This window comes from Vicia villosa, linkage group LG2 (assembly GCF_029867415.1).
Source record: "Vicia villosa cultivar HV-30 ecotype Madison, WI linkage group LG2, Vvil1.0, whole genome shotgun sequence".
NCBI classification, from domain to species: Eukaryota; Viridiplantae; Streptophyta; class Magnoliopsida; order Fabales; family Fabaceae; genus Vicia; species Vicia villosa.
The window spans coordinates 217,010,878-217,031,860 of NC_081181.1; the positions used below are offsets into that span (position 1 = coordinate 217,010,878).

The 20,983-nt window shown below is 32.5% G+C and overlaps 3 protein-coding genes across 5 annotated transcripts; 2 read left to right on the plus strand and 1 right to left on the minus strand.

The window, feature by feature from the left end:
• The first annotated feature begins 4,915 nt into the window (after positions 1–4,915).
• Positions 4,916–8,883, plus strand: LOC131653894 (inactive protein kinase SELMODRAFT_444075-like). Of its 2 annotated transcripts, XM_058924218.1 has the most exons (10): positions 4,916–5,098; positions 5,471–5,846; positions 5,940–6,097; positions 6,177–6,271; positions 6,402–7,435; positions 7,525–7,685; positions 7,807–7,883; positions 7,974–8,121; positions 8,212–8,361; positions 8,534–8,883. In XM_058924218.1, exons 2-10 carry the CDS (start codon positions 5,666–5,668, stop codon positions 8,603–8,605), a joined length of 2,076 nt encoding a protein of 691 aa, XP_058780201.1. In that variant the 5' UTR covers positions 4,916–5,098; positions 5,471–5,665; the 3' UTR covers positions 8,606–8,883. The 2 variants fall into 2 exon arrangements, with proteins under 2 accessions (XP_058780201.1, XP_058780202.1); XM_058924219.1 differs by lacking the exon at positions 4,916–5,098 and having other exon boundaries at positions 5,220–5,846.
• A 4,797-nt stretch (positions 8,884–13,680) lies between these two features.
• LOC131653895 (RNA exonuclease 4-like) lies at positions 13,681–16,438 on the plus strand. Of its 2 annotated transcripts, XM_058924220.1 has the most exons (7): positions 13,682–13,837; positions 14,331–14,482; positions 14,588–14,721; positions 14,891–15,117; positions 15,221–15,427; positions 15,819–15,899; positions 16,107–16,438. In XM_058924220.1, the coding sequence occupies exons 1-7, from the start codon at positions 13,797–13,799 to the stop codon at positions 16,375–16,377; spliced, it is 1,113 nt and encodes a 370-aa protein (XP_058780203.1). In that variant the 5' UTR covers positions 13,682–13,796; the 3' UTR covers positions 16,378–16,438. The 2 variants fall into 2 exon arrangements, with proteins under 2 accessions (XP_058780204.1, XP_058780203.1); XM_058924221.1 differs by lacking the exons at positions 15,819–15,899; positions 16,107–16,438 and having other exon boundaries at positions 13,681–13,837; positions 15,221–15,431.
• Positions 16,439–17,602: 1,164 nt separating this feature from the next.
• On the minus strand, positions 17,603–18,497 carry LOC131653896 (PRA1 family protein F3-like). Its single transcript, XM_058924222.1, has one exon. It carries the CDS (start codon positions 18,369–18,371, stop codon positions 17,817–17,819), a length of 555 nt encoding a protein of 184 aa, XP_058780205.1. The 5' UTR covers positions 18,372–18,497; the 3' UTR covers positions 17,603–17,816.
• Between the last annotated feature and the right edge of the window lie 2,486 nt (positions 18,498–20,983).

Sequence of the window (20,983 nt, forward strand, 5' to 3'; positions counted from 1 at the left end):
TTAAAATTTGAAATAGGGGAATAAACCAAAGAAAAGTTGGTCACAAATTAATGCAATAACAGTGGAAAGAACATCGAGTTCCTATGATGTTCTCAGGGAAATACAGGGGCATTAATTGGATAGTTGCAGACAGTATCTTTGGGGGCAAGCAAGGTCCAAGTAGCATTAAATGAAGTTTCAAAATCCCCACTTGCCACACTGAACTCACATTAAACATAAACAAATATCTTGGATTTAGGGATCAATCTGGTAATGCAATTGATAATTTAAAAGTGAAGTATTGTGACTATGTAAAACTTCAATCGATCACACTATTGTTATAAACAAAACAAAACAAAACAAAAAAAACTTTAATTTTTCTATCACACATAAATGTTAACTATTCTTATATTATTCATAACATATATATTTCAATATGAAATCAAATATATTTTAATAAATTTAGTTAATTTTAGTAATTTTCCATTAAGTATTTTGAATTATTAATGAGTCAACCGTAAACTTGACTAAAACTTCTAATTAGTATGGTTTTTAGACTGTTGCTCTCGCGAAGACATAAATATGTCAATTAAGGAAAGATGATCTTACTTAATTTTGTTTTGAATGTTCTCTCTTTTTATTTTCCTTGAAAATATCTATCAAGGTGTACAAGAAGATTGTTGAAATTTAAATAAGGTTTCTCTTGTGTTGAATTAAAGGTATTCTAAGATCTCTCAAGTTAAATGGTCTGAGATTTGTAAGCCTAAACATAAAGATGGTTTGGGAGTTTGAGATTTTTGTTTGGTCAATTTGGCCATTTTGAATAAGTAGAGGTGACGACTAATCTCTAGTGCTTTTGGTCTCTGGCGCGATATTGTATTTTCCAGATATAACGTCTAGTTGGTTCCCTCCTTCATGCGAGGTTGGTCTGGTAACTTTCATTATGAGTCTACATGGTGGAAATGTGTGTCCCTTTCTTATTAGCACAACAATCGGGGGAGGGTCGAGCGAGGAACATTTTTTATTTTGTGGGACTTTTCTTTGAACAACATACCTTTGTGGGAGACACACTACTTGTCCACCTAAAACCTTAAGATTATAGGTGAGTGAGTTCTCCCACTTATAAATGCTCAAGTCACCACATTCCTATCTAATGTGAGACTATTTATCACACTTGATTCTCAATATTTTTGGTTCCAAGGATGAGGAATTTTTTGACTAGGTTGTGGCCAACCTTAGTAAGAAAGTGGGATATGAATTTCTTTCATTCTTTTGGAAGGATCCTTGGGGCAGGGCCTACTTCTTTAAAGTCAGATTTTCTAGGCTTTTAGTATCTTTGATCAACATGATTGATACGTTAGTGAAGTTGGGGTGTGTGACAATAAGAATCTAAGATTTGAAGTGGAAGAGAACTTTTTTTTTATTACCAACAGACAATGATTGTCAATCTCTAATTAGCTATTCAGGATATGACTTATCCTCATATGTTGATAGGTGGTGGTTGTGCCGGTCTAAGGATGACATTTTTTCTGTAGCCTCTACTTACTTAGCTATTTTCTAACGACATCTTCCCAATGATCTTCTACCAAATCCTGTGGATTTTGTTGTTCCTCACTTATGGGTCAGTCGACCTTATATGGAGAGGTTATGTTCTTCTGCCAACTTCTTCAAGATAAGTTTCCTATATAAGAGAACTTGCTTAAGCAAAGGATATTAGTGGATCTGGAGGGTGTTTCTTGCCCGTCGTGTATAGATTCGATCAAGTAAATTTCTCATCTCTTATGACTTGCAAGTTGTGAGCGTTCATATGATATAGGTTTTTAGGTGCTTATGGTGGTGCTTAGTTATTCTTATGGATATTTTATCTCTTTTTCAAGTGTTTAGTTTGTTGGAAGGTGCATTTAGAATTAAGGGTAATATCTCTATGATTTAACGTTCGATCGTGTGGTCCATATGAAAGTCTTGAAATGCTATAGTGTTTATAAGTTTCTCTACTAGCATGAAGGTGTGGAAGATAAAAACATTTTTCTAGCTTATAAATTAGAAATAATTTCTTGGTAGGTCCTTGTAAATAATTTATGAAATGAAATGAGGATAGAGAGTAGAAGAAGAATATAAGGTTTTCTAATCAGAATTTTGGGTGTAAAATGAAATGAAGATAAACCTCTTTTATATAGGAAAAATTTGACTCAAAATAAAAATAATCCAGGGCTTATTAATTTAGTCAATTAAGCATAGTTGGAAATCAATTAAAAAACCTTCGAATAAGATTGGTGCTAGACGAGATGAAGATCGAAGTAAAGAAACCTCTGGTGTTGTAGATCGACAACAAGTCAACCATTAATCTTACAAAGAATTTAGTTCTGTAAACCGATTCGAAAAAATCGAAAACCGTTAAAAGTCGAAATTTATTGGATGTGTTTGGATGTCATTTTGTGAAAACCACTCGGTTCAGATCGAATTTCATATTGCTTTTTCAAAACCAATTCAAACTGAACCGAACCACATATATATATATTTTTTTATTTTTTATTTTTTTATTAGTATGATATGTTACATTAGTTTATTATTCGATGATAATTATTTTTTTAATACTATTTATCATTTTAATTTAATTTATTTATTTGTATTATTTGGACTATAATTGTTCATTCTCATTTTGTAATATTAACTTTTAACATATTATATATTATATGTTATATCAAACTTATGATTTATTACTATTTTTATAATATTAATAAAAATATAATTGGTAATTTAAAAATCTAAAAAACCGATTTAAATTAAATCGCATTAAATCGAATTGGATTGATTCGATTTTTTTTTAACTTATCATTCAAAATTGAACTGAACCACAAGTTAATTCATTTTTGGAATGAATGAATTGTTGCCTCAAAACTGATCTAAACTGAACCGTAAACATTCCTAATAATGATGTACGTCTATAATAAAGGGCTTTAATTACTTCAATATGTGGTTGTTACAATAGGCCTGTTTAAAAGTTAAAGAAAGGATCCACCAAAAAAAATTAAACAATTGAGCAGAAAACATGCAGAGACTTTGGACGTGTGCACAAATGTCATGTCTTCTGAGTTTTCTCTCACTAATTTAATTTAATTTAATGCAATGTAATTATGATGTTTCTATACCTCCAACAATCTCATATCCGAGTAGCTAGTAGAGACTATAAACAGACGGCGAGGCAGTCCATTTTCTATTTTCAAATTTAAAATCTACTCCTATAATACAAATATTATAATCGTGTTTCGTATTAATAATGTTATTAATCATTTTTAATGGAAAATTAATATACTAACAAGTTCAATAAATCTACCGATAAAAAATATCTGGTACTCCAGTTAATAACTTAGAACTGATACTAGGAGTAGTTTATAATTAATTACTGTGTGTAAGTTTATAAGTTGATGGCTTTTAACTAAAATTATTGATAATTTAATAGTTATACTGACAAATACTAAATAAAATAAAAGTATATTTTTAATTAAAAAAATTAATGATTTTATTATTTTATTTTATAATATTATTAAATTAATTTTTATTTAATAACAATATAAATAAATAAAACATACAACACATTTTTAATATATATATATAATTAAAATCATCATTAAAATATATTTTATAATTAAATTTAGTAAAATAATATATTATATTTTGAATTCAGATATATATTTTTTATTTTAAAATGAGTGTCTTTTAAAGTTTTTGTACATAGATTAAAAAAAATACAATAATATTATTTTAAACTATTACATTTTTACTAAATTAACCCTATTAATATATTGAAAACAATGTAAAGGTTAACAATTAAATGACACGATTAGAAAAATAACAATCATTTTTACATTGAAAAATGAGAATAACATTCATTTCAAAACAAATTTTTCTCCTAAAACGACACTCATTATAAAACAAACTTTTTCTCATAAAATGATACTCATTTTAAAACGGAGGAAGTATTAATTTAAGTCTGATATGCAAAAGCTTGCAAGGAATCGGGACAAGATGAAACAGTATCATCGAAGATACAGATCTAAAATCTTGATTGTCCCTCAAAAATATGAGGGCGGACGAACGTGTAGATGCGTTATGTTTTAAGTTTAAAAATATAAAAAAAAAGGACGGAGCGAGATTACTGCTTTACTCTTATGGATTTCATACTAGGGGTGGTAAACGGGCATCTCAGTGCCGTTTAAGCCCGCCCTACAAAAAAACGAGGCGGGACAGACATTGTTTAGACTGCAGACCTAAAACCTTAACCCTCTCTACAAAAAAGTGAGGGTGAGACGGACTAATCTCACAAATACTACACCATTTAAATTTAAAAATATAAAATTATATGTTAATTTCAATATCCGTAAAAAAACTCGCATAAAAAACCAAATGAAACGAACTGACACATTAAAAAATGAGAACCTAAAATCTTATTCCACTTCACACTAAAATAAAAAAAAAACGGGTTGTTTTGCCACCATTATCTAATAAAATTACAAAATACCAAAAAAAAAAAATTTTGTTTTGCCACCTTATCTAATAAACTTACAATACTATTACAAATTTCTTTCAAAAGTAATATGATATAAATTAAATAAATTCAAGTGTCAAGTTCGACGACACATACTATTAGGCACAGAAAAAGATAACATTTATGTTTCAATATTGTTACTATAGTATGAGAAATGGGCGTATCTCATCTAGTACTACCACCAGTACATCCTAGCCTAGCCCACTTTCTCTGCACAATATCTCATTCACTCTCTCCATAAAGTCATTTCATTTCTTTCCACTCATAAATTCAATTTATTAAAATCACATTTCTTTTTTATTTAAACTTTCAATGTCTGAAACCACATTAAATGCAACTAATTTAAAACCTTATTTTAAAAACAAAACTTTTATAACAATAATAACAACACTGTTCGGTTTTTTCCTTCTTCGCCATGTCTCTTTCACACACACACTCTCATTTCACCACAACAGAACCATATTTGTATTCTACTTCACTCTCTCACTCTCTAAATCTTTCTTCCTCCTCTCTTATCTTCATTTTCATACTTTTCATTTTTTCTTTTTCTAACCGTTCAATGCAACTGCAAAAGTAAGCAACAAACTCTTCAACTTGATTTTGATTTTTTTTTTATTGTTATTCAGTTAGGTTTTTTGATGTTGATGCATTATTTTTGGTTGTGGTTTTTGTTTTATGTTTTTATTTTTTTGCTGAATGTGTTCAATGTTGTGCAATGTTTGGTATAATAATAGAGAAAAAGAAAGGTTTGGAATTGGATCTTTTTCTTTGCCGTCCTTGTTCTTCTTGTTTTCTAGTGGTTCATGATGTTATTAGTCTTCATTCATTCTTCCATAGTTATGAAATGATGTTGATTTAGTTGACCTATGTGTGTGTCTTACATTGTTAATTTATTCAACTTTGCATTATTGTTCTTTGATTGAACTTGAATGTGTGATTGTGCAGGATATAAAGGACTGACATAGGATCACTTCAAATGTCAACAATGTTTGCTATTTTTGTTATAACATTCTTTTTTCTGTTTTAGGTTAGTTTTAGGAAACTAGTTAGAGCGAAAAGAGCCTTTGATGGTTATGGTTATTGAGTGATATTTGTTTGAGGAAGGAAGTTTTTAGGATTATTAGCTTAGTTGCGGCGACGATGAATCGAGAACAGAAGCGAGGGAAGGTTGAAAAAGGTTGTGATGGTGCTGAGAAGGTTATTGTTGCTGTTAAGGCGTCGAAGGAAATTCCGAAGACTGCTCTTGTTTGGTCTTTAACTCATGTTGTTCAGCCTGGTGATTGCATTACATTGCTTGTGGTTGTGCCTTCGCAGAGCTCAGGTCATTTTTCTTTTGCATCCTTTTGTTTTGTTAATTTTTGTGTATGTCTACGTTCCTCTTCGCGTAACAAACGATGTTACTGCACCTGTATAGGCCGGAAATTATGGGGCTTCCCACGGTTTGCTGGTGACTGTGCTAATGGACATAAGAAGTCTGCAATGGCAGGAGCTAGTTCGGAGAACAAGAATGATATCACTGACTCTTGCTCTCAAATGATTCTTCAGCTTCATGATGTCTATGATCCAAATAAAGTTAGTAGCCTTTATGTAGAATTTTTTTTATTGCGTGTTCTTTTGTATTTGTATCGATATACTAATCATTGTTCAATAGATAAATGTCAGGATTAAAATTGTTTCTGGATCACCTTGTGGAGCGGTGGCTGCGGAAGCTAAGAAAGTTCAAGCCAAATGGGTTGTATTAGACAAGTAATATCCTATACTGTATTAGAATTCAGAAACAAAATTGACGAATTATCAATTTATGGTATACTATTTTAATAACCTGAGATTATAATTGAGTTTGTGTTTTTGTGTTTTGGTATTGCTTTCTTTATAGACATCTCAAGCATGAAGAGAAACAATGCATGGAAGAGCTGCAATGTAACATTGCGGTTATGAAGGGTTCTCAACCTAAGACACTTCGCTTGAATTTGGTTGGATCACAAAAGAAGGATCATGAAGAAACATGTCAACTACCTTCTGAGCAGCACGAGATTCCTGGAAAACAATCCAACAAGAAGAATGGTTCTTTGAAGTCCACATTAGGGGTTCTCACGCCAACTAGCAGCCCTGAGTTAGAGACATCGTTTACTGCAACCGAAGCTGGCACTTCATCGGTTTCAAGCTCTGATCATGGAACTTCGCCATTTTGTGTGTCTGAGATCATTGCCAAGTCAAAGAAAGAGGAGACTATCGAAGAAAGTCAAGAAATTGATGGTAGTATTTCTGACACAGACAGTGAAAGTTTATGCACGTCTTCTTCCGCAAGCTTGAGATTTCAACCGTGGATGTCAGATTTATTTTTGCGTAAACAGTCATCTCAACGTGAGGAGAAAAGGTCAGAAAGTTCGCGAAATATGCTTCAAACTTCCACAACAAGAGCTTTGCTAGAGAAGTTCTCGAGGCTTGACAGAGAAGCGGAAATTGAAATCTCAACCTCTATGACATACTTGGAATTCAGTGGAAGTGTTAGAGAAGCAGTAGCGTTGTCTAGAAATGCCGCACCTGGGCCCCCTCCATTATGTTCAATATGTCAACACAAGGCTCCTGTTTTTGGAAAACCTCCAAGATGGTTCAGCTATGCTGATTTGGAGCAGGCCACTGATGGATTTTCACCGACTAATTTCTTGGCAGAAGGAGGGTTTGGATCTGTTCACAGGGGAGTTCTACCCGAGGGGCAGGTCATTGCTGTCAAACAACATAAACTAGCTAGCTCTCAGGGTGATCTTGAATTCTGCTCAGAGGTAGAAGTCCTGAGTTGTGCACAGCATCGGAATGTTGTTATGTTGATTGGATTCTGTATAGAGGATAAGAGAAGACTTCTGGTTTATGAATATATATGCAATGGATCATTGGATACTCATTTATATGGTAATCTATTTATGCTCCAGCCCAAATGATGTCATGATACTATCTTGATTTTTATTTGTAAATTGACATATTACTTGAAAACCTTTCAGGTAGACAGCAGAAACCGTTAGAATGGTCTGCGCGGCAGAAGATTGCTGTTGGAGCTGCTCGAGGGTTGCGATATCTTCATGAAGAGTGCAGAGTGGGATGCATCGTCCACCGTGACATGCGGCCTAACAACATTCTTATCACTCACGATTTTGAACCGCTGGTACTGTTGTGTTTGGCCGCTTTGTGCTATTCAGTTCTGTAGTATACAGTTAAGAGCATAATTATTTAATCTATTTGTAAGAATGTTCGATTCATTAATTGATTGCGATAAATTCTACTAGGTTGGTGATTTTGGACTGGCAAGGTGGCAGCCTGATGGAGACACTGGAGTAGAAACTCGAGTTATTGGGACATTTGGGTTTGTGCTGTTTTACTCCTAGTTAGTTCCTTCGCTTAGTTATCGCAGGCAGTAATATCGATGAAGTTAACCAACGTCGCTGCTTTGTAGGTATCTGGCTCCCGAATATGCTCAAAGTGGACAAATAACTGAAAAGGCCGATGTTTATTCATTTGGCGTGGTATTAGTGGAGCTTGTGACAGGACGCAAAGCTGTCGATATCAACCGGCCCAAAGGACAGCAGTGTCTTACGGAGTGGGTAAGTTAAATGACACTTTTACCTAATCTATTATGTGTCTTAAATATTGTTAATGCGAAATATAATCTGAGGGATTTGGATAATAAACAGGCGCGACCACTGTTAGAAGAGTATGCCATTGAAGAACTGATTGATCCAAGGTTGGGAAGTCACTATTCCGAACACGAGGTCTCTTGCATGCTACATGCAGCATCCTTATGCATAAGGCGAGATCCTTATTCTAGACCACGCATGTCACAGGTAAGAAAACAGATAAACTTTAACCATACCTTTATTATTTGACACATGAGAAAACACTGGCTTTATAGTACTATATTGTGGCATACAGTATCACTATTGTTTTGACATGCTGGTGCACAATTTTATGTTTTCCCCCGAGCTTGATGTTATACTTGTGCTTATCTGATCGCAGGTTTTGCGAATACTAGAGGGCGACACGGTCATGGAATCACCACGCCAATACGGTGGTTCCCCTTCCCTATGAAAAGCTCACTCTGAAGAACTAAACTAAAGAACTGTTTGTTGCAAAAGTTGTTCACCATGAAAACTGCATTCTTGTCCAACTTTTGATTTATATAGTTTCATTTCTATAATTTTGCCTATTTTGTATAGTAGAGGGAGCGCCTAGGATTAACAAGGTAGTAATAATAAATATATAGAATAGGAGTGAACACCTTGAAATTGTTTAAGAAATTTTGTAAACATGTGCTTGTATGAATGACCTTCAACAGATTCCGAAAGCATAGTATATATAGCTCTTCTATGCTCTTCTATGCACTTGCGTTGATTCATTATTTGGTTTTTATTGTGCACAACTTGTTCTCTTTATATTAAACATAATACTAGTGTCCAAACAGTGACACAGACATTTTTTTTCAGATTTTTTTTTCCAGAGGTATCGGTGCTATATAATTTATAATTGATAGTGTTAGTAGCAAACAAACTAAGACAGTTTGACTTATCTTTAATCATTAATGATGAGTTGTAGTTTTTGAAACAAAATAAAAACATGATCTTTGTTGTCTGATGATGACAATTGACAAAAGACTAAGAAGCTGAACGTGATCAAGTGACATGTCAAGTGTTTGTTTCTATGTTATGTTTGGCATTAAATATCTCATAACAAAAAACAAGGTATCAGACACTTTATCCTTAGGGACACTTTATCCTTAGGGGCAACCAACTTCTATGGTCATTGTCCTTATATCTTTGTAATAAAGAAACGTCAACATAGGGTCTAAATCTTGCAGAATCCTGAGGTATCCGTTCCCTAAGTAAAAGGAAGCAGTAGTGTAGTGTGGTGAGTTTCTTGTTGATTTAAAGTTGAAAATTATTAGTAATTTGCTATCAATAACTTATCGACAATTTTTTTTATAAGAAAGTGCTAACAAATGGAAATTTTATCTCCTAATAATCCATTTTCCATATAAAAAAACTCTAATCACCTCATTTTCCACTTAGTTCAAAAAGTTCAATTATGTAACTTTTTTTATTTAGTTTAATTTTATTTAGTTTTACATTTATGTAATTTATTTTTCCGCATTTATTTTTGTTATTTTATTTTTTAAAGGTGTTGATAGTCATTCTCACAACACCAAATTTGTAGGATATTTCGTTTTTCTAATTAGTTAAAATATTTGAATTATGATATTTTATTTTGTCTTAATTTTTTCTCTTTTTATATACATTTATAAAAATAAGTGGATTATGAAATAAATCAAGCGATGACATGCAAAAGATTTATGGAAGTTCAAAAAGAATAAGAAAAAGATAACAACTAAAGATGAAATTTGATCTTACCAGTGATCCGAGAGTATGTGAGAGTATGTGACGGGTAACAGTCGTAGGCTTGAATGATAACGGAGGAGGGGGTGTACCTGTAAGAAAAAGATAACAACTAAAGATGAAATTTTATCTTACCAATGATTAGAGAGTATGTGACGGGCAACACGTCGTAGGCTTGAATGATAACGGAGGATGGGGTGTACCTGTAGATACTCTGATGTTTAAGTTAGTTCGGGTAACTGATGTTTAAGTTAGTTCGGGTAAAGAGGTAGTGAAAAGGGTTTAAGAATAGAATACCTGACCCTCCTATAGAGGAGAGTATTTATAATGAGCCCCCAACGCTGGGCAAATGGTCTCTGTTATGGGCTGAGTGTCCAGTCCATAATGGATGACTGCCAGAATTCCTACGTGGAAGTAGGGATGAGCAGCACATGCTCATCGTCTTGAGTCAACTGTCCCGCAATTTTCGGATCATGGATGAACTTGCCTGTTACAAAGGGCAAGACAGTTTCTCTAGTCGCGGAAAACATGGGGATGAAGTTGGTGACGTGTCTTCGGGTGAAGAGCACGTGAGGAACGTGTTCTCTACAGACCCTAACGAATTAGGCCATAATCTTGGGTCTTGGGTCGTCCTTGACGTGGACGTAGATTGAACAGTACTTGGCGGTGGGTCAACCACATGCTAAATCTAAAACAAAATTCTATCTCAAAATTATTTAAGGTTTAGATACCTAAACAAGTAAGATTATAATTATTGTTTACTAATTTTTGTCTGATTCTTAGTGTATTCACGGTATTGTAAAAATTTCTAAAACTTGATTATTTTATAGTTGATTATCTTATTATATTCATACAAAATTGTATTTTTCTTAAAGCATAATTACTCTATTGTTTAATGATAAATTTATCCTTTGCTAATATCCCTTTGATCCTTATAACTTTTTTTAAACCATATATAAATTACATGTTTCTAACAACATATTTTTGTAATTATTAAATTTTATTTAAATCAGGTAGTTATAGGATCGAAAAAAAAAATGTGTGGAAGGGTTTTAAATTTGGAATGATATCCTTAAGAGCATATATAATAAATAAAAAATATGAAAAGTAAATAAATGAAATGAAAAAACGGGTACCTAAAACAAAATAAAATGAGAAGAGAATTAAAATAAATTACATATGTGGTTAACAAATAAAGAAAAAGTCTTGAAATGTTAAAAAAATTCAATAAAGAGTTGAAGTTGAAAAAGACAATAATCCACGTAGTTGAATGAAGGAAGATGGTGCCTAACTCAAATAATTTTGCCCATTTATCCTAAATTTATCATATCCTAATCAAAGTTATGCTACAACCCCAAAATCTTAGAAAATTGTGAGTGTAATAATGAAAAACAGCGGTCATGTGATACGACCATAATACTTATAGTTTTTAGTTACAATATATTTAAATAAAAGCTTGAGGAATTAAAGTCAAAGGTGACAAAGGTCATTAAAGTTGAGGAAAAATATAAATTGTTAGAATACCTCGCATAATTGTTATGGCCACAATCACTTTGCTTCTTCTATTTTCTTCTTGATTCTTTAAAGGATAACCTCGTTGGCGGATTCGACCAGGTCATTAGCTTGTGGGTGTTTGATAGAGACAAACATGGTTTGAGTGTCTATATGTTGTCATAATTCTCGTAATTTTGAGTTAGTAAATTTGGGCTCCATTATCTGAGACAATGCATTTTGGGCTCCATTATATGAGAACTCGTTTTATATTCCAATTGAACATTTACACGTTGAGGACCTTGAGGTCATCCTCATAAGGTAGGATCCCGACAATGTCTCTATCCAAGAAAGTGGCATCGAGGACGAATTAATGACATGCATTACTAACAAACATATCTTTTGTGCAAGGAACTTGACTCGCCCCTTCCAACGAATCTTATGGCTATGGTGTTAAGGGCGTGATAATTAGATCATCCTTGGATTATTTCTTCAGGTTCTTTATCTCGCCCAGGCTGGAGGCTCTTTAGCCTATCGTGCCTAAAAGGCTGAATTCTCGCTCTGCAACTGAATGTCGCTCCCTGGACATATCTCTTGAGATGTCCTTCTTGAATAAGGAACTTTATTTAATTATTTACCTAGTGGCAATCATCTATGTGGTGACTCTAGTGTGGAAGACTTCTAGCCACATTTTTTATCGCTTGGTATTTAAGGGAGTGTAATTTTCCACAAGTGTTCTAGAAGGTTGAACGCCCCTTGTTAGATTGGTTAGAATAGTTGTTATTGTGTTGACTTGAGGAGTCTGATTCGTCGTTTTCTCGTTCCTTTGCGTATCTAACTCTTTTCTCCATGTTGCTTTCATCACCTTTGCCATAAATTTCCGCTCTCGCCATTATCTCCTCCATAGAGTCATTATATTTTTGGGCAAGATACTTGTTGAAATGTATGACTTTCAGCTCATTTTAGAAGGGTTTTACAAACATTTTTTCGTTGGGGTTTACTACCTAGATTGCTGCTTCATTAAAACGTCATAAGTACTCACACAACGACTTAGAGTGCCCTTGACGTACACTAAAAGGACTCATTGTGGTCACCATGCGGTGCATACTAGCCAAAATCTGGCGGATCCATTTTTTGGATAAATCTTGATAATTGGTTATAAAGAATTGTAAATATTTATATACGAACGCAAGGCCATTCCTTGTAATCTTTCGGAGATAAATTGAATTGAATGTCACTAGAGGGAGGGATTGAAATTCTCTAGAACTAGGGCGTCCCAAATCTCAGTAGAAAGGGGTTAGGAGTCCAAAACCTTTGTGCCTTGTTGTGGATCATTATCTTGTCGTTGTTGTTGTTGGATGTTCTAGAGGATTATTTCTAGAGTTTGGTTCTAGCGACATAGTTAATTCATATTAGCCTGCATCTCCGGTATGACCTCTTTGTCGCTAGTACTAGACGAAACTCACGTGACCACCATTATGAAACAACATCTAGGTTAACATAACTCTTAAAGGGATGAAACCTACAAATGTTTATCAACCCCACAATGATCACCAGTTGTATTTGTTGTGACTACAATAGTAGTGACCTCCCTGCGATCTTTCGAACAAGGGGTGTTTAGGTTAGTGATTTGTGAAAAATGATGATCTAACCTAGCCTTTGAGGGAGGTATATACAAACCTATATGACCTAATGGAATATGCAAAATCTTGAGGTTATTTCCTCGGCCTAGACTCACACAATCTCGCTCCATTAGGGAATGTGGTGAGTGACTCAACTCCTAGGATATCTAAAGGCGTGGCGAGGTCGCCCATATGCCAAACACATGTTTCGTATTTATTTAAACTCTATGTGCATTTCATGTAGTCATAAGTGAATGAGTTAAGGTTGTTGATCCTTAGAAGGATTGAACCACAATATTCAAAGGACTTTTGTGTGTCTCAATCTCATATATTATTGATTGAATTTTATACTTGCAATAGAAGATAGGTTTGAACACTATATTACTGGTGTATTGGAATAAGCTATCGAAAAATTCAATGGTATTAAACATATGCGTAATAGTTGAACAAATCGGGTAATCGAGAGTTAATCCAAACTCAATACATATCCATATTTGAACAAATTGGGTAACACCAAAGTCGACCCGAACCCAAAACTATCATATTAATACGGGTCTTCGAGTTGGACTAGATAATGCACGCCCCAAAATTCGATAATAATAAATTAATTTGATTTGGGTTTAACTTAAAATTAGTGGGCTATATACTATTTTTACATAAGTTTTGAATCTATGCAACATTGGGTTTTTACCTCAAAAAGAAGGGTATGCACTGCGCTTTCTTCTTCCACCATTGCTCCAGCTGTTAGGGTTTGCAAATTCAGTGTCTGTGACTGTAATGGACACCGAAGAAGACCCTCCTCAAAATCAGACCAAAAGGTCAAATTCCTTACTCCTCCATTGTTTCTTTTACGTTTTTTACATTTCATTTTCCACATTGATCATTCTTCATGCTTTATCACTATTCAGTTGAAATCTAGTCAAACAAAATAATTAGGGTTTTATTGTATTCAATTCCTTGATATGTAAGAATATTCCAGTTGTTTTTCAATTTGTATTGAAAATAACCAGTATCTTATATATAATAATCATTTCTCAAACTTGCTTTAATATCTGATCCCTTTTCTGCATGTTGTAAATTTCATTAAAATATAAATAAGTAATAGAATCAATAGAATCTCTTGGAGGAATACTTGTGGTCCTCTCTGACTCGAGAGATTAGTCTCAGTCTCTGCAGTTTCGCACAAAGGATACCCTGTTTATACACGCAAAAAAAACATAGAATCTTCCATGATCTTCATAGTTGAATTGAAAATTTATTTCTTTGTATATGATTATTTAAACATAGCTAAATTCTTGCTGCATAATACAGACAGAAATGCTCAGCATGCTATAAACAATATAAAAAGAAAGAACATCTTATTGAGCACATGAAAACCTCTTACCACTCTATCCATCAGCCGGAGTGTGCGATCTGTAGAAAGCACTGCAAATCTTTTGAATCTCTGAGGGAGCATCTTATGGGTTAGTTATGAGTTTGTTGTATATTCGATCCGATCTAAGTATAATGGCTTGTAATGTGTAACTGATTTTTCATTTTTTTGTGCCCTTTTGTTTTAACTGTTTTAGGACCTTTGGCTAGAGGACTTTGTTCAGCGATATTCTCGAAAGGGGGTTGTAAACTTTGTTTGACACTAACTGATAGTCCTGCTTCTCTCAGTGAGCATCTAGAAACCTGTCAACTATCTGCTCCTGTTCCTCTTGTAAGTTGGTTATTAGCAATCGGAAATGTTCATAATGAAATAAGATATTTGATTTGATGTGTTCTATTCAAACAAAATAAGTGAAAAAGTTCTGCTTATGATTGATGTTTCATGTGTCTTTTGTTTTGTTATTGTTAGGAAGTTCACTTTGTGTGTCGAACTGTTGCAGGGCACAAGTGAATTGCCCTATACAGACTCCAATATCGATTTTTTGGATTCTTATGATGAAAACGATGCTGACCGGCGTCCTAAAGCAGTTGCGTTGGACTGTGAAATGGTTGGGGGTGGAAGTGATGGATCACTGGAAGTTTGTGCTAGAGTATGCTTGGTTGACGAAGATGAGAACTTAATCTTGCACACATATGTAAAGCCTCGACTCCCTGTTACTAATTATAGGTACTTCATCCTTTTAAGCATGATTGTTTTTCTTTATTGTCAAAACGGAAAGCTGGATGAAGACTAATGAGTGTTAGGGTTGGCTTTGTTTGACAATTTTCAGGTATGATATAACTGGGCTGACCGAAGAGCATCTTCGAGATGGTGTGCCACTTAAAGAAGTTCGGGAAAAGATATTGCAAATTTTATACAATGGAGAGTCCATTGGAAAAGTTAGATTGGATGGTGGAAAGGCCAGGCTTCTTGTAGGGCATTCGTTGGCATATGATTTAGATTGCTTGGAAATGAGTTATCCTGATCACTTGTTGAGGTAGGTGTTTCTTTACAATCAATTATTTCAGTTATTTTCCTGTTCAGCTCTTTAAGTGCTAGTCGTCTTTTATTCGATGAACAAATAAAACAAAACAATTATCGAAAAGTGCTGAGTTCCTCACGTTCTTTTCTCATTTCTGTTGCCTACTATACAAGATCATATAAGGTGCATTGTAGCAGAGCTCACTTGAACTGTATAGTTGTTACAGCTATCAGTTTTTTATCAGCATAAATAAGTTTTCAGATTTTACTGATCCGTTCTATTCGGTTCCTTGGATATTCCTTAATCTGACTACTGTTGTAATCATTTTTATCTTTTAGGATTTCTGAGCAAATATTTATATTTATTTAAACTAAAATGTTGCCTATGCATATATTTTGTGTTGCAGAGACACTGCAAAGTACTGTCCATTGATGAAGACAAATGGTTCTAGCCATTCGCTCAAGTATCTTACCAGAACATATCTAGGGCAAGTTGCATTTTTCCCTCAAGTTTCTCCAAGTCTTGAATTGCTTCATTAAATCTCGAGTTTTCCTTTCTCTATTATATAATCACACCACTTATCGACATATTGACCTTATTTGATTGTCCTGCATAGATTGCTGCAGTTAAATTTCTTAGTATCATCTGCAATGTTTTAATCTGTCTCGATTATAATTGTGGTTTTGCTTTACAGTTATGATATCCAAACCGGCACACACGACCCATATGAAGATTGTATTTCTGTGATGAGGTTGTACAAGAGAATGCGAGGTCAAAGCCATGAGGAGAGAAGCTACCGAAAGTTGATGGGAAAGTTGACTCAAAGTGACAACATTGTTGAAATGTGTGATATGTGGAGGTCCAAGGAACTGGACAACCTCACTCCAGATGAACTTTATGCCATCTCAGAATCAGACTATAAGTGTTGGTGTTTGGATCTGAAGCCAAAATTAGCAAATGCTTAGGTTATTTTGATCATTGCATCACTCCATAATACCAATCAATCAGTGTACATTTCTTAGCATCTGTTTGGATTATCTTCTTTTTGTGTCAGTGACATGCGTTTAGGGTTAAGCTACACTTGGTAGCAGAAACTTATCACATACTCAGAAATCGAAATGTTGCTGAGATACCAAATATACAGTTCAGGAACTATCTAGTTTTGTGGATATAATTCTATGCACTTAAAAATATAATAGATAGTTAAATTGTCACTAGATTAGAAGCAAAATAAATAATGTTTTGCATTATTCAAGTTAAGCATTCATCATACGGCCCTTTTATTTTATTTTATTTATCCGTTGAACTTATAGTTGGTTCTTGTGATGAATATCTGTTGTATGGACTCATTATTTAAGAGTGGCGGAACGGGTCCGGTTCACCGACATATTTGTTTTGCTTGTGAGCTAAGGTTTTAAGTTTATTTTTTAATATGTTTGTTCTGCCTTATCTCGTATTTTTTTTCTGGATTTTTACGGTGCGATCAATATCCAAGAGTTTTTGCAATTTTAAGTCGAGTTTATGCAATTTTTAAGTCTCACTCATTTTTTGTGAGACCCTATTTTTGCGGGACAGCCAAAACTTTTAAGCTTGCACCTTCCATTATATTTCAACATACACGATTCGCCCTTGTTTTATACAAATCAAGTTTAAACAGGACAAACATAGTTGTTAGTATGCCTAATGTTTTTACTATGATTTATCGAAAATAATACTTCAAGATCTCATTTAATTTAATGTGTTTAAATTAATTAATTTAAATTATGATTGAATCGTAAGTAATACTTTAAGATCTCATTTAATTTAATATTTGTTTAAATCATCTAATACTATTATACTTGAAAATTCAGTTTTTAAATACATTCCTAGTGTTCAGGATAACATATAAAACAAATATATTAGTTATTTAATATATATAAAAAATAATTTTTTCTTATAAATAGGATTATAGGAGTAACACAAACTTCTGAATTATTATTTGAAAAAATTTATAAGTTTCTAATAAATTATTCTCAATTTATGAACATAAATTTACTAGAATAGTTTGCGAAAACAACAATAATTTATCAACATAAATCCTACAGTTTTTACATTTTAGATACTTGAACTATGCTTATAACTAAATATTTTATGTAAATAATAATTAAAAGAATTTAAGTATTACTTGTATAATACATAGATGAAAAAAAGTTAGAGGAAAATAAACATTTCTGATTTTTTTTACGTGGTTAACAAACAACAAAAAAGTTCACCAATACACAATTCAACGATCTAGCACTTATTCTTCTTCACAATTTCACAAACCCCAAACCCCAAAAAAGAAAGAAAATCGTAAACCTAAAATCATCAACAAATTTCACAAAAACAACAAAATCAACGCACATCACCAAGAAAATGAATCGAATCACGAAACCGGAGCACCAGGAGAAGAAAACAAACGTCCTTCTTCTTGATCAAGAAACAGATCATGCGTATTTCTGAAAGCAGCATGAACCAAAACCACCACAACACCGACTGAAACCGCGATGATGATGTTAAGGATCGCGCCGGTGAAGAGAAGCAAAACGACGGTGAGGATCAACATCAGAACAAGAATGATTCGATCACTGACGAGTCTTCCGAAGAGAACAATCGGTTCGTCACGGAGGAAGTAGAGGAAGAGCCATGCCGCCATGAGAGCGACCCAGACGAGAAGCGAGATTGGATGCCATAGGAGACTGAGGAAGAGAATAACGAGAATCAGTATAGCGTAGTTCATCTGGAAGAAGCCGATGTTTGATTTCACGCGCGAGACGGCGTCGGGGAAACCGGAAGGGAGGTTGAATGATCGGAAATTGAACATGAGTCTCCATGGACGGCGAGTTCCGAGACCGGCTTTGATGCGTTCTTTGGCGCGTGTGATGTACTCGAGGTTCGCTGGTGGTGATGATGAGGTTGGGATTGTGCCGTAAGTGGTCATCGTTGTGAAGTGCGAGTGTGTGTGTTGGGGTTTGGTGTGAAGAAGACGATTTTCTGAAGGGACTGTTTGTATTGAATTGAATGATTAGAATTAGTTCTATTATAAGACGGCATTTTTGGGGATTTATTTATTGTATTATTTGTTTTACTATATGGTGTAATGTGAATATAATACATGGATATTGGAAAATTAGCATTGTTTTTCACACTTTAATTAACTTAATAGAAAATTAGTGTACAAGATAATTTTTTTTAATAAGGTAAAAACTTAAATCTCAACCACCCATAAGTGGAAAATTCAATCAAGTCCATGTATGTATCTTTTCTATTAACCTAGACACCAAAATATCTAATGATCTAATTTTGGATCATCTCACTTGTGGATGGATTAAGAAATTCATTTGCATATACTTTTGAAGGCTTAAATATATTAACGAGAGATATTTCTAACAAAATCATCTCATATTTAAAGGCTATAAACTCATACATTAAACATTCTATTCCATAAAGGACACCTACTATTCTATTGGTGACATGTGCTCACCTAATCCATAAAATTGAGAGAAATACCAATAATCTATAAACTACAAATCACTTATAAAAAACTTATAATAATAATAATAATAATAATAATAATAATAATAATAATAATAATAATAATAATAATATAAACTATTAAAGTTCTAAGACATAAATTATAAAATTAAATAATAGTTTTACTCAAACAAATTAATTTGTAGCAGATAAATATACAATTGATGATGATTTTTTAATATTTAATAAAATTAATAAAATTAATACTTGAACATCTTATAAATATAAAATAATATAGTTAATATTTTGTTCAATTATAATAACAAAAAAAATTGAGAAAAATATAAACAAGAGGCTGGTCCAATCAATTTAGATGTCCTGTTTTAATTTAAAAATGAATCTAATTTTTTAAAAAATATATAATTTTAATAATTAAAAATAGCATTAAAAAATATAATTGTATATTAACCAGGACCGCCTTTAAGGGCGTGCAAAGCAGATTACCGTACAAGACCTCCAAATTTTCACATTTAACATGTGATTAAATAGGGCCTTATAAAATGTTTATATTAGTTTAACTATGGTAAGATAAAGTCTCTATTTTTTTTTTATGATTAAGCGATTATTCTACACTGGACCTTCGAAAAAATTGAGACGGCCTTGATATTAACCAAACGAAACATCAAAAGATAAAAATATTATTTAAATTATAAATTATTTTAAATAAATTTTATAAATTTAATCTTTAATATTTTTTTCCTAATTATATAAAAAAATTAAACCCTCTAAAATTTGAGGTTCGATAATATAACACACTCTACCCTGTGCAGGATCGGGTCTCATTAACAGTAAATTATAAATTACGAGGACTAATTTATAAAGAAACTTAAAAATCAAGAAAATATATTACAAACTCAAGGAAAAATAACACTTAATGCATAATTTAAATATATAAATTTGTAAATTCTAAACTCAAAATATAGTTTTATATACATAATACAATATCGAAAATATATCCTTACTACAAAGAATTACGAAATAGAACTACATTAGTATAATAAAGAGTTTTATAAAGGGAATAAAAGAGTGTTTAATAGAAGAGGGAACAAGACTTGTCATGGGAAAATGATGGACCAAAAATAAGTGTGGAAAATAAATAGAAAGATAAAAAGAAAAATTATTAATGTCGACATGTAAGTGTCTCAACCTTTTTGAAGTTGTAAAGTTGTTATAATAATTCAGTTGCCAAACCACGTGTCCCCATTTTTTTGTTGTAAAGTGATTGGTGTTGGTTTCATTCATTTTATTTTGTTAAAGTAATTGGATGATTTTTAAGATGTGAAAAATCTTATATATTAATAGGGTTGGTCTAACCTATGTTGAGGTCTAGAATCAAATATGTCACCTTCATGTCATGAAAAATGAAAAATCAAGTTAGATATTAGGACAAAAACATCAAGTTAAATATGGGTTTATAGGCATATTTATAATATTAGAAATATTATTGTAACACCTTTTTAATATTTAAAATTGTAGGTTTATGCGATTTTATATATAATAATATGTTTCGTTTATTATAATTTTTTTTTCTTTTTTACCAAATCAATGATTAGGACTGTTCCGTGATTTAAATATTTAAATTAAATTGTAGAATTGAGTTAAACTATTTTTAAATAATCAAATTTATAAAATTGAGTTAAACTATCTTTAAATAATCAAATTTAATTAATTGAATCACAAATTGATTAAATTTATAGTGTTTATAGTATGATTGAATCAAAAAATTGAATCTAATATAATTGAGTCATAGGAAAAATTAAAAAAGAAATTAAATTGAACAATTTTTTGTAAGGTGAATAAAAATTTCATAATTAAATAAAAATATAAAGTCAAAATAAATAGGGAGGGGACGAGAACCTAATCTATTGACAAAAATTATACAATCAACACAATAACAAATATAAGACATTTATATCGAAAGGACCTAATAGTATAAAAACTATTTTTTTATTTGGATAGAAGCTTCTAAAAGATAATGATAGTATTAATAAATAGTCGTATGACAAACATAATCATTTT

What these genes read in the sequence shown, in the direction of transcription:
- LOC131653896 (XM_058924222.1), bottom strand. Translation starts at nt 18,371, where the DNA reads ATGACCACTTACGGCACAATCCCAACCTCATCATCACCACCAGCGAAC.
- LOC131653894 (XM_058924218.1), top strand. Translation starts at nt 5,666, where the DNA reads ATGAATCGAGAACAGAAGCGAGGGAAGGTTGAAAAAGGTTGTGATGGT. An exon ending in AAATGGGTTGTATTAGACAA is followed by an intron (nt 6,272 to 6,401) that starts GTAATATCCTAT and finishes CTTTCTTTATAG; the next exon opens with ACATCTCAAGCATGAAGAGA. An exon ending in AGCAGTGTCTTACGGAGTGG is followed by an intron (nt 8,122 to 8,211) that starts GTAAGTTAAATG and finishes GATAATAAACAG; the next exon opens with GCGCGACCACTGTTAGAAGA.
- LOC131653895 (XM_058924220.1), top strand. Translation starts at nt 13,797, where the DNA reads ATGGACACCGAAGAAGACCCTCCTCAAAATCAGACCAAAAG. An exon ending in CCTCAAAATCAGACCAAAAG is followed by an intron (nt 13,838 to 14,330) that starts GTCAAATTCCTT and finishes TGCATAATACAG; the next exon opens with ACAGAAATGCTCAGCATGCT. An exon ending in TATCTGCTCCTGTTCCTCTT is followed by an intron (nt 14,722 to 14,890) that starts GTAAGTTGGTTA and finishes GAACTGTTGCAG; the next exon opens with GGCACAAGTGAATTGCCCTA.